The sequence below is a fragment of the Salvelinus namaycush genome, chromosome 5 (genome assembly GCF_016432855.1).
Source record: "Salvelinus namaycush isolate Seneca chromosome 5, SaNama_1.0, whole genome shotgun sequence".
Taxonomy (NCBI): domain Eukaryota; kingdom Metazoa; phylum Chordata; class Actinopteri; order Salmoniformes; family Salmonidae; genus Salvelinus; species Salvelinus namaycush.
The window spans coordinates 55,364,433-55,378,612 of record NC_052311.1 but is presented as its reverse complement, the minus strand read 5'-3'; the positions used below and the strand labels follow the sequence as shown (position 1 = coordinate 55,378,612).

The 14,180-nt window shown below is 44.8% G+C and overlaps 1 protein-coding gene across 1 annotated transcript in view; it reads left to right on the top strand.

Moving 5' to 3' along the window:
- Nucleotides 1-14,180, top strand: part of LOC120047196 (protein spire homolog 1-like) — a 55,238-nt gene that overhangs the window by 26,094 nt on the left and 14,964 nt on the right. Inside the window, exons 3-7 of the mRNA XM_038992727.1 lie at nucleotides 489-725; nucleotides 3,950-4,075; nucleotides 9,396-9,470; nucleotides 12,424-12,588; nucleotides 12,816-12,906. Coding sequence (XP_038848655.1) covers nucleotides 489-725; nucleotides 3,950-4,075; nucleotides 9,396-9,470; nucleotides 12,424-12,588; nucleotides 12,816-12,906 — 694 coding nt within the window. The remainder of the gene's footprint in view (nucleotides 1-488; nucleotides 726-3,949; nucleotides 4,076-9,395; nucleotides 9,471-12,423; nucleotides 12,589-12,815; nucleotides 12,907-14,180) is intronic.

The window sequence follows — 14,180 nt, the reverse complement described above, 5'->3', positions numbered from 1 at the left end:
GTTCCTCGACACAATCCTTTCTCGGAACTCTACGGACAATTCCTTCAACCTCATGGCCTGGTTTTTGCTCTGACATGCATTGTCAACTGTGAGAGGTGTGTGCCTTTCCAAATCATGTCCAATCAATTGAATTTACCACAGGTGGACTCCAATCAAGTTGTAGAAACATCTCAAGGATGATCAATGGAAACAGGATGCACCTGAGCTCAATTTCGAGTCTCATAGCAAAGGGTCTGAGTACTTATGTTAATAAGGTATTTCTGTTTTTTATACATTTGCAAAAATAAACAGTTTTTGCTTTGTCATTATGGGGTATAGTGTGTAGATTGCTGAGGATTTGTATTTTATTTAATTCATTTTAGAATAAGGCTGTAACGTAACAAAATGTGGAAAATGTCAAGGGGTCTGAATACTTTCCGAAGGCACTGTATATGGATGGCAATATAATGATACCCAGTGTGTGTTGTTGCTTGTGTCCTGTCCTTCAGGTGATTGAGTCTCTGGGCATCATGATCTACAAGGCGTTGGACTACGGACTGAAGGAGAGCGAGGAGCGGGAGCTGAGCCCACCCCTGGAGCAGCTCATAGACCTCATGACCAACATGGGCGAGGCCGAGAGAGACGCCTGCCCTGACGAAGGTTACGAGGCCACCGAGGAAGAGGAGGAGGCCGAAGACGACCCCATCAACATCTGTAATGTTCGTGGCTACAGGGACATCCTGAGGGTAGGCAGCTGTTGATTGGGGGAGGATAGTGGTTGATGATTAAAAGCCAAAATGTCACTACATGGGTGAATGACAGGGTTAATAAGGAAATAGTAGGTTTTCTGCTGTCAAACCATCAAGTGCAGTCAACTACAAAATGGTGGTGATCAGGTCAGGGTCATGGTACTGGAGCCTGCAATTGTTGTATATGTGTCTTTCCTCCAGTAGTGTTGAGACGATAATCTATACTAAATCCACGCAGCATGTACAGTAGTGGAGACTATAATCTATACAAAATCCACCCAGCATGTTCAGTAGAGTTGAGACTATAATCTATACTAGATCCAACCAGCATGTACAGTAGTGGAGACTATAATCTATACTAAATCCAACCAGCATGTACAGTAGTGGAGACTATAATCTATACTAGATCCACCAAGCATGTACAGTAGTGGAGACTATCGTCTATACTAGATCCACCCAGCATGTTCAGTAGTGGAGACTATCGTCTATACTAGATCCACCCAGCATGTTCAGTAGTGTTGAGACTATAATCTATACTAAATCCACCCAGCATGTACAGTAGTGTTGAGAGAACAGACATCATACTAGATCCACCCAGCATGTCCAGTAGTGTTGAGAGAACAGATATCACACTAGATCCACCCAGCATGTCCAGTAGTGTTGAGAGAACAGACATCATACTAGATCCACCCAGCATGTCCAGTAGTGTTGAGAACAGACATCATATTAGATCCACCCAGCATGTCCAGTAGTGTTGAGAACAGACATCATACTAGATCCACCCAGCATGTCCAGTAGTGTTGAGAGAACAGACATCATACTAGATCCACCCAGCATGTCCAGTAGTGTTGAGAACAGACATCACATTAGATCCACCCAGCATGTCCAGTAGTGTTGAGAGAACAGACATCATACTAGATCCACCCAGCATGTCCAGTAGTGTTGAGAGAACAGACATCATACTAGATCCACCCAGTGAGTCCTTAGATGCCCCAATGATGTTTACATAACCATAGCAGTGGGGGGAGGACAATGTTTTTAATGAGCATTATTTCTATTGGAGCATATTGGATGACTGTCATTCATATTCCATTCACCCATTTCAATGTAGCATCGATAGGTTCAGGCTACTACATGATACTCAAATTTTCCCTATTCCGATCATGCGGTTGCTACAACCTAGCCTATGTGTGAAAGTTTGCAACGTAGGTGCACATAGGTCGAGAGAAATTTGAGGTGACAGAAAGTGACACATGGACAGACAGTGACACATTCATTACCACCTTGCACACTCTTGTCCGCATCTAGCTGATCTGGGGTGTAATCATTAGTCCAACAGTTTCAAACGAGAGTTTCTATTGGACAAATGAATGTCTGATTATCCCTGTTTCATTCCATTTAAGAAACTTTTTTCAACAGAATCGGCGGAATGAATACACCCCTGATCAAGCATAAACACAGTTCACTTTCATAGCAGCCACTTTGTATTCCTTCTTACATCTATGCGTTTTACACCTCTCACCTTTTCCCTTCGCTTGTGGACTTCAATGCACAACACATCAGCTGTAGGAGACCAGGTTTAAAAAAAAAAAAGCATTCCAAGCCAAACCATATCATAACCACTACACACAGCCTACATCATTGTCACCATATTAGCTAAAGTAACATCATAGTCAACATAGCTAATAGAACTAACGCATTAGTTAACCCGCTACAGTCATGCAGTAATGTTAGTGTACAGTCAGTAAGCAGTTACACCGGTGGGCCCCGGTGACAATAAATCAGTAAAACCAAAAGCTTACCTTGACTTGGAAGAGTTCCAGTGTTGGATAGTCAAAGCCAGCTAGCTAGCATAGGATCCCTCTGTTTGAGCAGGGTGTTTGAGTAGGCTAATCTAGCTAGCTGCATTGTCTAGCTCCAGTGAAACTGTAGTAAGTGTAAGTGAAACTGACAGTGAAAAAAAAATGAAGAAATCACTCTTGTTTCTCCTTCATTTTTAGCGTATGCTTGCGGTACTAGATTCATTTTCTGATCCTTTGATTGTGTGGATAACATGTCAGTTCATGCTGCAAGAGTTCTGATAGGTTGAAGGACGTCCTTTGGAAGTTTTCATAATTACTGTGTAAGTCTATGGATGGGGGTGAGGACCATGAGCCACCTAGGTTTTGTATTGAAGTCACTGTACCCAGAGGAGGACGGAAGCTAGCTGTCCTCCGGCTACACATGGTGCTACCCTACAGAGTGCTGCTGAGGCTACCATAGACCTTCATTGCAAAATAGTGTGTTTTAATAAATTATTTGGTGACATGTGAATATATTTTCTATAGTTTTATCTAAAAAGGATAACTTTTTAAATGCAAAAAATATATGTTTTTGAAATTCACTGAGGATGGTCCTCCCCTTCCTCCTCTGAGGAGCCTCAACTGAACTGTAGTCTTCAGCCTTCCATCCGACCCGGCCCGAGGAGGACAGACATGACAGTGGTGAAATAATGATTCTAGAGACAGGGCCCAGGGGATGGAACCAGGTCTCCATAGCAACTGCTAGCAAGGTTATCTGAGGCTGTGGACATCTGAGCTGCCTGGGTGACAGTGTCGCTGTTGTCTTGCCAGCCCTACTGCCCGATGGCTAGATGTCTCCTCTAATAGCTGTCATCCTCTCTATCCTCCAGTCCACCCTCATCTTTCTCTGTCTGATGTTAACTACAGAGCCTTGCCCTAAAGGAACTACCTGCCTCTCTCTAACTGCCTTCTAGATGTTTCACAACATTTCAGATGTTCCTGTGTGATTTGCAATCAGGGATCTGCTCCTATATCAGCATGACTATTAAAAATGAATGAGATTATGATGCTACTGGGGAAAGACTCCCTAATACCTAATTCTCAATTTCTCCTCCAGGCTTCCTCTACACAGCAGCACCATTTATCTAATGTAAATATTGTCAGTTCAGGGAATTTACTTGGTGGGCAAGATTGCAGATGAGACGGCCAACCATTCTGTTAGAATTTGAGGCGCTATATGGGATGGGAAATGCAGTGGACTACTGGTGCCAAGATCATGCCAAGAGCACCTTCTGTTCATCTCAGAGAAACAAGGACATACAGTATTTTGTCATCTACTGTCACAAGGATACATTGTCATCTGCTGAATTACCATATTTACAGTATCTACAATGTTTTACTTATGGTACTACTTTTCTCTCACTGTCTGTCTGTCTGTAGATGTGTGTGTCTCACCTCCCCAGCCCTGGCGACGCCCCCAGCCACTACCAGGCTGTGTGCCGTGCTCTCTACGCTGAGACCAGGGAGCTACGCTCCTTCCTGGAGAAGATCAAGAGTGCCAAAGAGGTGAGGCTACCTACACATCAATGCGTGACCAACTGGGTTCAAACCCCCTGTCTCCAACAAGACTGTGTTAGTCCACTGAGCTAATGGCTAGGAAGTAGCTTGGGCAGGTAAAGAAAGTCGTCAGGGCTTAGGAAAGGTTACTCATCATGTGAGGATGGTTCACCAAACCACCTCCATTTACCAATGCTCACAACACACTACACAGTACCTGACTGCATAGGCCCTCAGCTTGCTTACATAGTGGTTCTGTTCCATTGTCTATACTAGCATACCACATAGGATAAAGCAATATATTGGGAATACATGCTATGTGGTATGCTAACCAGTGTGGATATTGGAACAGCTCCGGTCTGTTTCTGGGACCTGATTGACATCTCATTCTCAGGCTCAGTGCACATAGGACCACTAAAAGGTGAATCTGAATGGTCATTGGCATTCACCACTAGACAACCTTGTACTGTAAATCAGACAGACATGGAGACCCGGGAGTTCTGTTCTGTTCTGTTCAGAGGTCATGTGACTGGAGAGACATTCATTCAGGAGATTAAGCAGGATGACATTAAGGTGTTTCACATGCTTCAGAGAACTGATCAACATGGCACATTACGTACATGTCCTGTAATGGATACCACTGTATATCAGCCTTGAGTCGGGTCTGTGTGTGTGTGCGTGTTACAGAGGAGAAGGAATGCAGGTTACTGTGTGTGTGCATGCGTCCATGTTAGAGAAGGAATGCAGGTTACTCGGTGTGTGTGTGTGTGTGTTACAGAGAAGGAATTCAGGTTACTCTGTGTGTGTGTGTTACAGAGGAGAAGGAATGCAGGTTACTGTGTGTGCATGCGTCCATGTTACAGAGAAGGAATTCAGGTTACTCTGTGTGTTACAGAGAAGGAATTCAGGTTACGTTTGCAGCCACAGCTGTTGTTTGTAAAACATACCCACAGCAGGGAGTCAGGATGAGACTCAGGCAGCAGTGTTGTTATCTGCCACTGTGCCTCGCACCGAGCATGAATTATATTTAGCATCTCATATTTCAGGACATCCCTAACCATGTCTGCCACAGGTCATCACAGTGATGTTTACTGTGGGCTAGAATGTAATAGGGACAGACAATGTTGTGGACCTGGGACTGACAGAGAGGAACAACAGTACATGCTGTGTGTGTACGGGTGCATGTAGACATGCTATCCCATCCCAGCATATGAAATGTTAAAGTAGGCTAGTAAGGAACATTGATGGGAGTGATCTGTCTACTTCAGGGGAAGCTGCCTTGTAGTAGCTGTAGGTTGTGCTGTCAAATATCCTGCTCAGTCTTTCACCTAGCTGGGGAGTAGAGTCCACGTCTGTCTGTACAGTTCTGTAGTACAGTATTATTGGGCTTAGTTCTGTGGTGGTACAGATGTAGGATCTTAATTTGATCACCTTGTTGCAGGAGAACTTCTGAAGTTTGTAATTTCCACTTTGAAATTTCAGACTTTTAAAATGTTTATCAACCCCTACAAAAATTTTAATTCATTATAATCCACATAATAATTTCCTGTTGCTGCAAGATTATTTTCCTGCTGTAGCAAACTTGCTCAAATTAAGGTCCTACATCTGTACATAGGTAAATCCCTAATGCTGTTATGAACATGTCTGCATACCTAAAGGCTTAGTTTAATGTCCCACAATGCACTGCTGTCTGCCACAAGGTCACATGTGCTATTTCAAATCAAAAACAAATCAAATGTTATTTGTCACATGTGCCAAATACAAACAGCTTACTTAACCAACAATGCAGTTAAGAAAATAGAGATAAGAAATTATTTACTAAATAAACTCAAGTTAAAAAAAACAATGAGGTTATACAGGGGGTACCGAGTCAATGTGCTGGGGTACAGGTTAGTCAAGGTAATTGATACATGTAGGTAGGGGTAAAGTGACTATGCATAGATAATAAACAGCGAGTAGCAGCAGTGTAAAACATTGGTGGGGGGTGGTGTCAATGCACCCCTGGGTGGCTATTTGATTAATTGTTCAGCAGTATTATGGCTTGGGGGTAGAAGCTGTTAAGGAGCCTTTTGATCCTGGACTTGGCGTCCGGTACCGCTTGCCATGCGGTAGCAGAGAGAACAGTCTATGACTTGGGTGACTGGGGTCTTTTACACCACCTAGGACCTGGATGGCAGGAAGCTTGATGTACTGGACAATAGCTCTTCCTATTGCTCAACATGACTGAGTCGCTATAGAGAATTACAGTCAGTGGGTTTAGAGTCACAGACACAGAAGAAAATACATGTACATAGACCCACCAACGCCCCCAGTCTCAGTTGTCATATATAACGACAGGTAGCCTAGTGGTCAGAGCGTTCGACTAGTAACCAAAAGGTTGCAAGATCGAATCCCCGAGCTGACAAGGTAAAAATCTGTCATTCTGCCCCTGAACAAGGCAGTTAACCCACTGTTCCTAGGCTGTCATTGAAGATAAGAATATGTTCTTAACTGACTTGCCTAGTTAAATACAGGTAAAATAAAATATATATTTTTTAAATAACCTGTGAACCCCAAAAATGTGAGTCATTGAGGTCATACATTTTTCTGCAGGGTTTGCAATAGGAAAAATCTGTGCTCAGCTTTTGGAGTTGTCCCTATGAACCACATACTGGATGCTACTCCCCAGGGACCCATCCAGCCAAGCAGCACTTCCCCTCCACAGTAGTACGTCTGAAAGTAGCGAAGGAATTGGACAGTTATATAATTCACTGTTACAAAAGAGAGTGGAGAGTCTTATGAGAGGATAAGAAGCTTAGCAATGAAGAAGGGGAGACAAGTGTCAAGCTCTGTGGTTCAGGGCGCTACAGACAGTGCCTCCAGTTTAGTTAACCTATCTGGTGTGTGCAACCAGATGTGAATAGGCCAGGGTGTAGTCTAGTCTACTGTATGTGGAGGCAGAGACACCTAGGACTATAGCAGTAGGGACGGGACTAAGGATCTGCTGGACAGTGCAATCTCTGGTCAAGATGGTTGGCTGTTCAATGTGGGACAATGTTACGTTTATGTGTGTTTCTCTGTCTGTGCGTGCGTGTACATGTGTGTGTGTGTGTGTACATCTGTGTGTGTGTGTGTGTGTGTGTGATACCAGGAGAAGTAAGATGAGCTTTCCGCCCTTCATCATTCCCCTCCCCCACTTGTCCTCTGTCTGGCAGCGAGGCAGAGACGTGTTGTCCCACAGGCGATTTAGCTAGCTAGCTACAGGACAGCAGGCAGAGATGTTGTCCCACAGGGGATTTAGCTAGCTAGCTAGAGGACAGCAGGCAGAGATGTTGTCCCACAGGCGATTTAGCTAGCTAGCTACAGGACAGCAGGCAGAGACACGTTGTCCCACAGGGGATTTAACTAGCTAGCTAGAGGACAGCAGGCAGAGACACGTTGTCCCACAGGGGATTTAGCTAGCTAGCTAGAGGACAGCAGGCAGAGACACGTTGTCCCACAGGGGATTTAGCTAGCTAGCTACAGGACAGCAGGCAGAGACGTTGTCCCACAGGGGATTTAGCTAGCTAGCTACAGGACAGCAGGCAGAGACGTTGTCCCACAGGGGATTTAGCTAGCTAGCTACAGGACAGCAGGCAGAGACGTTGTCCCACAGGGGATTTAGCTAGCTAGCTACAGGACAGCAGGCAGAGACATGTTGTCCCACAGGGGATTTAGCTAGCTAGCTACAGGACAGCAGGCAGAGACATGTTGTCCCACAGGGTATTTAACTAGCTAGCTACAGGACAGCAGGCAGAGACATGTTGTCCCACAGGGGATTTAACTAGCTAGCTACAGGACAGCAGGCAGAGACATGTTGTCCCACAGGGTATTTAACTAGCTAGCTACAGGACAGCAGGCAGAGATGTGTTGTCCCACAGGGGATTTAGCTAGCTAGCTACAGGACAGCAGGCAGAGAGAGAAACCCTTTCTTTCATAAAAGAGCTCTGTAACAGGACAGAAGGACACTTAAAAGCATAGTTGTAGCTGAATCACCAAAGCCACTGCTGTTCCTATTTGCTCAGGGTTAAATACTATAAGTTAGGAAAGGGATGGTATTGTGTTGGTCGTACAAATGAGCACCGGGTGTTAAATCCAACATCTCACCCTGGGCTCCTCTGCTCAGAAATGTCCTTTTTAAAATTGTTTGTCAACAATCATGTTATTCACTGACCATGATAAGCTTTCTGTTTTATGTCATGAAAAGGGAATATGTACCAAACTGTTAATGGTAGAGAAGGCAGACACCTTAGTGAATGCCCTTCCAGTGTAGTGTGAGTTATGGCTCTGTATATCCAGTGAGAGGAGAGGCCCTATAGTAAATCTCCTGTGATTGCTCTATCAAACACCGGTGGGATGCAGGGTGACGCCCCCTCTCTCACCACAAATAACAGGGAGAGAGAGGCTTTCCAGTCTGCTGCAGAACAGATCCCTCAGTGTCCTGTACTCTAATATACTCCTGAATCAGGAAGAGAAGGGATGCAGGTTGCTCACTGCTTCATTGGTTGCATCCCAATTCTCTCAAAGTGCACTTGCGCACTCCTTCCCACACATTTAAAAGCAGTGGATTGGTGTTAGCATGGGCTAGCTAAGGGAGTTCCCACACAGTCATCTTGACCATGGCTAAAAGCTATAATCTCTGCTATGCATACACTGGCAGGACCATGCTTTGTTACCTATGGCTGCAATGATGATTTTCAGTCACTGATGAAAACTGACTGGGCATGTGTGAGTGTACCATCATGATGCTAGTTGATAGGGACTTGGCAGGTTGTCAGGCTGCGAAGGCTCTCGTTAACTGTCATTGATAATCGAAAAGGTATTGATTTGTGGGTGTGACTGATAGCAGGGCTAGCTGCCTGTCCTATTTCTGTGGTAGTCAATGAACTTGATTAACATCTCATTTCAACATGAAAGGATGAAACCTGTGGCTTTGAGGTCAGTTACTTAAAGGTTCAATGCAATTTCTCTCAATATCAAATAATTTCTGGGTAACAAGTAATTGACTGTTTAATTAAAATGGTCAAAAACAAAAATAGTTTCTTAGCAAAGAGCAATTTCTCAAGCATGAATTTTGCTAGGACTGTCTGGGAGTGGTTTGAGTGGGGAGGGGAAAACTTAACTATCTTTTGATGTCACCAAGCAGGCCACAACTCAATCACACAAAAACACTGATATTTCAAACACTAAAAGGGCATGATCGTTTTCACACAGTATTATTCCAACCTCAGTGTGGAAATACACGATGTTTGACGGCACTGGGCCTTTAAGCGCTCATCTCTCTCACTGATCGCCCCCACCTCTCTCATAGAATCTTCGGAAGATGGGTGGCGAGCCGTCTGAGGATCCCAGCAGAGACCTAAATGAGCTCCAGAATGCAGACTGGGTAGGTGACCAGCTCCTTATCACAAGCCTCACAGCCCCTTTTACCTGGCAACACTCTTAGGAAAGGTTTCCCAGACTCCTACTCTTGGACATGCATGTTTGTAGCCCAGGTGTTACACCTCCTAGAGAGGGAACTCAACTCCCTGTGGAGTAAAAGAGGTATGGATTGTAGGTGCGAGTAAGGATGACAAAGGCAGAGAATTTACAATTTACTGGGAATTTATTGCTTCCTTCACACGGTAAATTTGGGGAAAAGGGGCTGAAAGGAACCAAAGCAAAGAAAGTAAATGTCGAAGCCCCCGCTCCTACCTTCCCACTGCTTACCTAACTTACCACCTGGCGCACTAACCAAAATACAGGGGGTGGTCAGCCCAGGTCTTACCTAGTGTGTATAGACAGTAAATATTACGGGTTATGTATGCCCGCAGGCCTCTTGCCTAAGCACTCCTAGGTGCCTTCACCTTCCCCCCTGGGAACAAAAACAGAATAATAAAAACAATATCAATAATCAAAACACTGCGTCCCATTGACACAGGACATACTAATCAGCTCTCAGCAACCACCAACACAGGACATACTAATCAGCACCAACCAACACATACTAATCAGCAACAACCAACACAAGACATCCTAATCAGCAACAACCAACACAAGACATCCTAATCAGCAACAACCAACACAAGACATCCTAATCAGCAACAACCAACACAAGACATCCTAATCAGCTCTCAGCAACAACCAACACAAGACATCCTAATCAGCAACAACCAACACAAGACATCCTAATCAGCAACAACCAACACAAGACATCCTAATCAGCAACCACCAACACAAGACATCCTAATCAGCAACAACCAACACAAGACATCCTAATCAGCAACAACCAACACAAGACATCCTAATCAGCAACAACCAACACAAGACATCCTAATCAGCAACAACCAACACAAGACATCCTAATCAGCTCTCAGCAACAACCAACACAAGACATACTAATCAGCAACAACCAACACATCCTAATCAGCTCTCAGCAACAACCAACACAAGACATACTAATCAGCTCTCAGCAACAACCAACACATCCTAATCAGCTGTCAGCAACAACCAACACAAGACATCCTAATCAGCAACAACCAACACAAGACATACTAATCAGCACCAACCAACACATCCTAATCAGCTCTCAGCAACAACCAACACAAGACATACTAATCCGCTCTCAGCAACAACCAACACAAGACATCCTAATCAGCAACAACCAACACAAGACATCCTAATCCGCTCTCAGCAACAACCAACACAGGACATACTAATCCGCTCTCAGCAACAACCAACACAAGACATCCTAATCAGCTCTCAGCAACCACCAACACAAGACATCCTAATCAGCAACAACCAACACAAGACATCCTAATCCGCTCTCAGCAACAACCAACACAAGACATCCTAATCCGCTCTCAGCAACAACCAACACATCCTAATCAGCAACCACCAACACAAGACATCCTTCTCAGCAACCACCAACACAAGACATCCTTCTCAGCAACCACCAACACATCCTTCTCAGCAACCACCCACACATCCTAATCAGCAACCACCCACACATCCTAATCAGCAACCACCCACACATCCTAATCAGCAACCACCCACACATCCTAATCAGCAACCACCCACACATCCTAATCAGCAACCACCCACACATCCTAATCAGCAACCACCCACACATCCTAATCAGCAACCACCCACACATCCTAATCAGCAACCACCCACACATCCTAATCAGCAACCACCCACACATCCTAATCAGCAACCACCCACACATCCTAATCAGCAACCACCCACACATCCTAATCAGCAACCACCCACACATCCTAATCAGCAACCACCCACACATCCTAATCAGCAACCACCCACACATCCTAATCAGCAACCACCCACACATCCTAATCAGCAACCACCAACACAGGACATACTAGTCAGCTCTCAGCAACCACCAACACATCCTAATCAGCAACCACCAACACAGGACATACTAGTCAGCTCTCAGCAACAACCAACACAGGACATACTAGTCAGCTCTCAGCAACAACCAACACAGGACATACTAGTCAGCTCTCAGCAACAACCAACACAGGACATACTAGTCAGCTCTCAGCAACAACCAACACAGGACATACTAGTCAGCTCTCAGCAACAACCAACACAGGACATACTAGTCAGCTCTCAGCAACAACCAACACAGGACATACTAGTCAGCTCTCAGCAACAACCAACACAGGACATACTAGTCAGCTCTCAGCAACAACCAACACAGGACATACTAGTCAGCTCTCAGCAACAACCAACACAGGACATACTAGTCAGCTCTCAGCAACAACCAACACAGGACATACTAGTCAGCTCTCAGCAACAACCAACACAGGACATACTAGTCAGCTCTCAGCAACAACCAACACAGGACATACTAGTCAGCTCTCAGCAACAACCAACACAGGACATACTAGTCAGCTCTCAGCAACAACCAACACAGGACATACTAGTCAGCTCTCAGCAACAACCAACACAGGACATACTAATCAGCTCTCAGCAACAACCAACACAGGACATACTAATCAGCAACAACCAACACAAGACACACTAATAATCTATTTTCTGAGCAACAGAACACTGGCTTATATAGCTGGAGAAGGAGACTGTAATGAGATACAGCTGTATCCTGACGAGGGGGCGGGGTCAGCTCCAATTAGCAATGGGGCCGACCAATCAGCTGCTTGAGGGAATTTCAGGAAGCCATCCTGAAACACACATACAAACAAAACCACAACACAGAAACTAGGGAACGTAACACAGGAGTATCTAGGCTTCATCTGGGTCTGGAAATTGGCCCTATAAGTGTTAAATCATTGGATTGGTACTGTGTTGCTATATGATTTCTGTCCCCCTGCATCCCCCAGGCTAAGTTCTGGATGCAGGTGATGGGAGACCTGCGGAACGGGGTGAAGCTGAAGAAGGTCCAGGAGCGCCAGTACAACCCTCTGGCCATCGAGTTCCAGCTCACGCCGTACGAGATGCTCATGGATGACATCCGCTCAAAACGCTACAAACTACGCAAGGTCATGGTAAGACTGTCAGGTGTCTTAAAAGCATAGTTTGTTGCTTATATGTAGTTATGCTCTCTCTAATCTCTCTCTGTGTGTGTGTGTGTGTGTGTGTGTGTGTGTGTGTGTGTGTGTGTGTGTGTGTGTGTGTGTGTGTGTGTGTGTGTGTGTGTGTGTGTGTGTGTGTGTGTGTGTGTGTGTGTGTGTGTGTGTGTGTGTGTGTGTGGTGTGTCCCCTTGCACCTCCAGGTAAACAACGACATCCCACCAAGGTTGAAGAAGAGCGCCCATGAGGTCATCCTAGACTTCATCCGGTCCAGACCTCCTCTCAACCCTGTGAGTGCACAGCCTATAGAAACAACAGATATACTTTACATCGACTAGCAACCTCTTTGGTGTTGGCATGGTGGCGGGTGAACCATAGAGATACAACTCTGTTCTGTCTCTTTGGGCTGAACAGAGTACCATAGAATGAAATAAGAATACAACTATTAGCTATGTATGTAAAGTATATCTCTTATCTATATGGGCTGTACAGTCATAGGGTTTAGAGAGGAGAACATGGGGCATTTTCTCTCCTTCTAATCCTGTTAGTGTACAGTACTGTATAATACATGTACTATATACTATACGATAGTACATTCTATGGTACCTGTCCTACTTTCCTCTCATTCTGGTGTCTTCTAGTCTTGCCATGCCATCCTTCCAAGTCTCGTTCATCACTGGAACGTGAGGAAGCCTGGGAATTGGTGCTAGGGGTGTCCCCTTTCCATTTCAACCACAAGCCACTGAACCCATCTTTAGTCAAAGAAAGAGTTTTTTTATATTCACCCAAAAATACAGGTAGTTCAGGATTTGGGGTTCTGGGATATGATTATTCTGATTGGAATGAGGGGTGATTGATAGATAATCAGATCATCTACTGGAGCTGTACATCAATGCTCACTGCCCCAGCCTCACTGCCCCAGCCTCACTGCCCCAGCCTCTCTGCCCCAGCCTCACTGCCCCAGCCTCTCTGCCCCAGCCTCACTGCCCCAGCCTCACTGAAGTGCCTGCCTCGGTAATGAGAGAAGCAGTACTGACAGTCAAGAGTTATTGTTACAAAGTGACAGTGATATTAACGGTACAGTGATATGACCGGTACAGTGACAGTGATATTAACGGTACAGTGATATTAACGGTACAGTGACAGTGATATGAACGGTACAGTGACAGTGATATGAACGGTACAGTGACAGTGATATGAACGGTACAGTGACAGTGATCTTAACGGTACAGTGACAGTGATATTAACGGTACAGTGACAGTGATATTAACGGTACAGTGACAGTGATATTAACAATACAGTGATATTAACAGTACAGTGACAGTGATATTAACAGTGACAGTGATATTAACGGTACAGTGATATTAACAGTACAGTGACAGTGATATTAACGGGACAGTGATATTAACGGGACAGTGATATTAACAGTACAGTGACAGTGATATTAACGGGACAGTGATATTAACGGGACAGTGATATTAACAGTACAGTGACAGTGATATTAACAGTGACAGTGATATTAACGGTACAGTACAGTGACAGTGATATTAACGGTACAGTGACAGTGA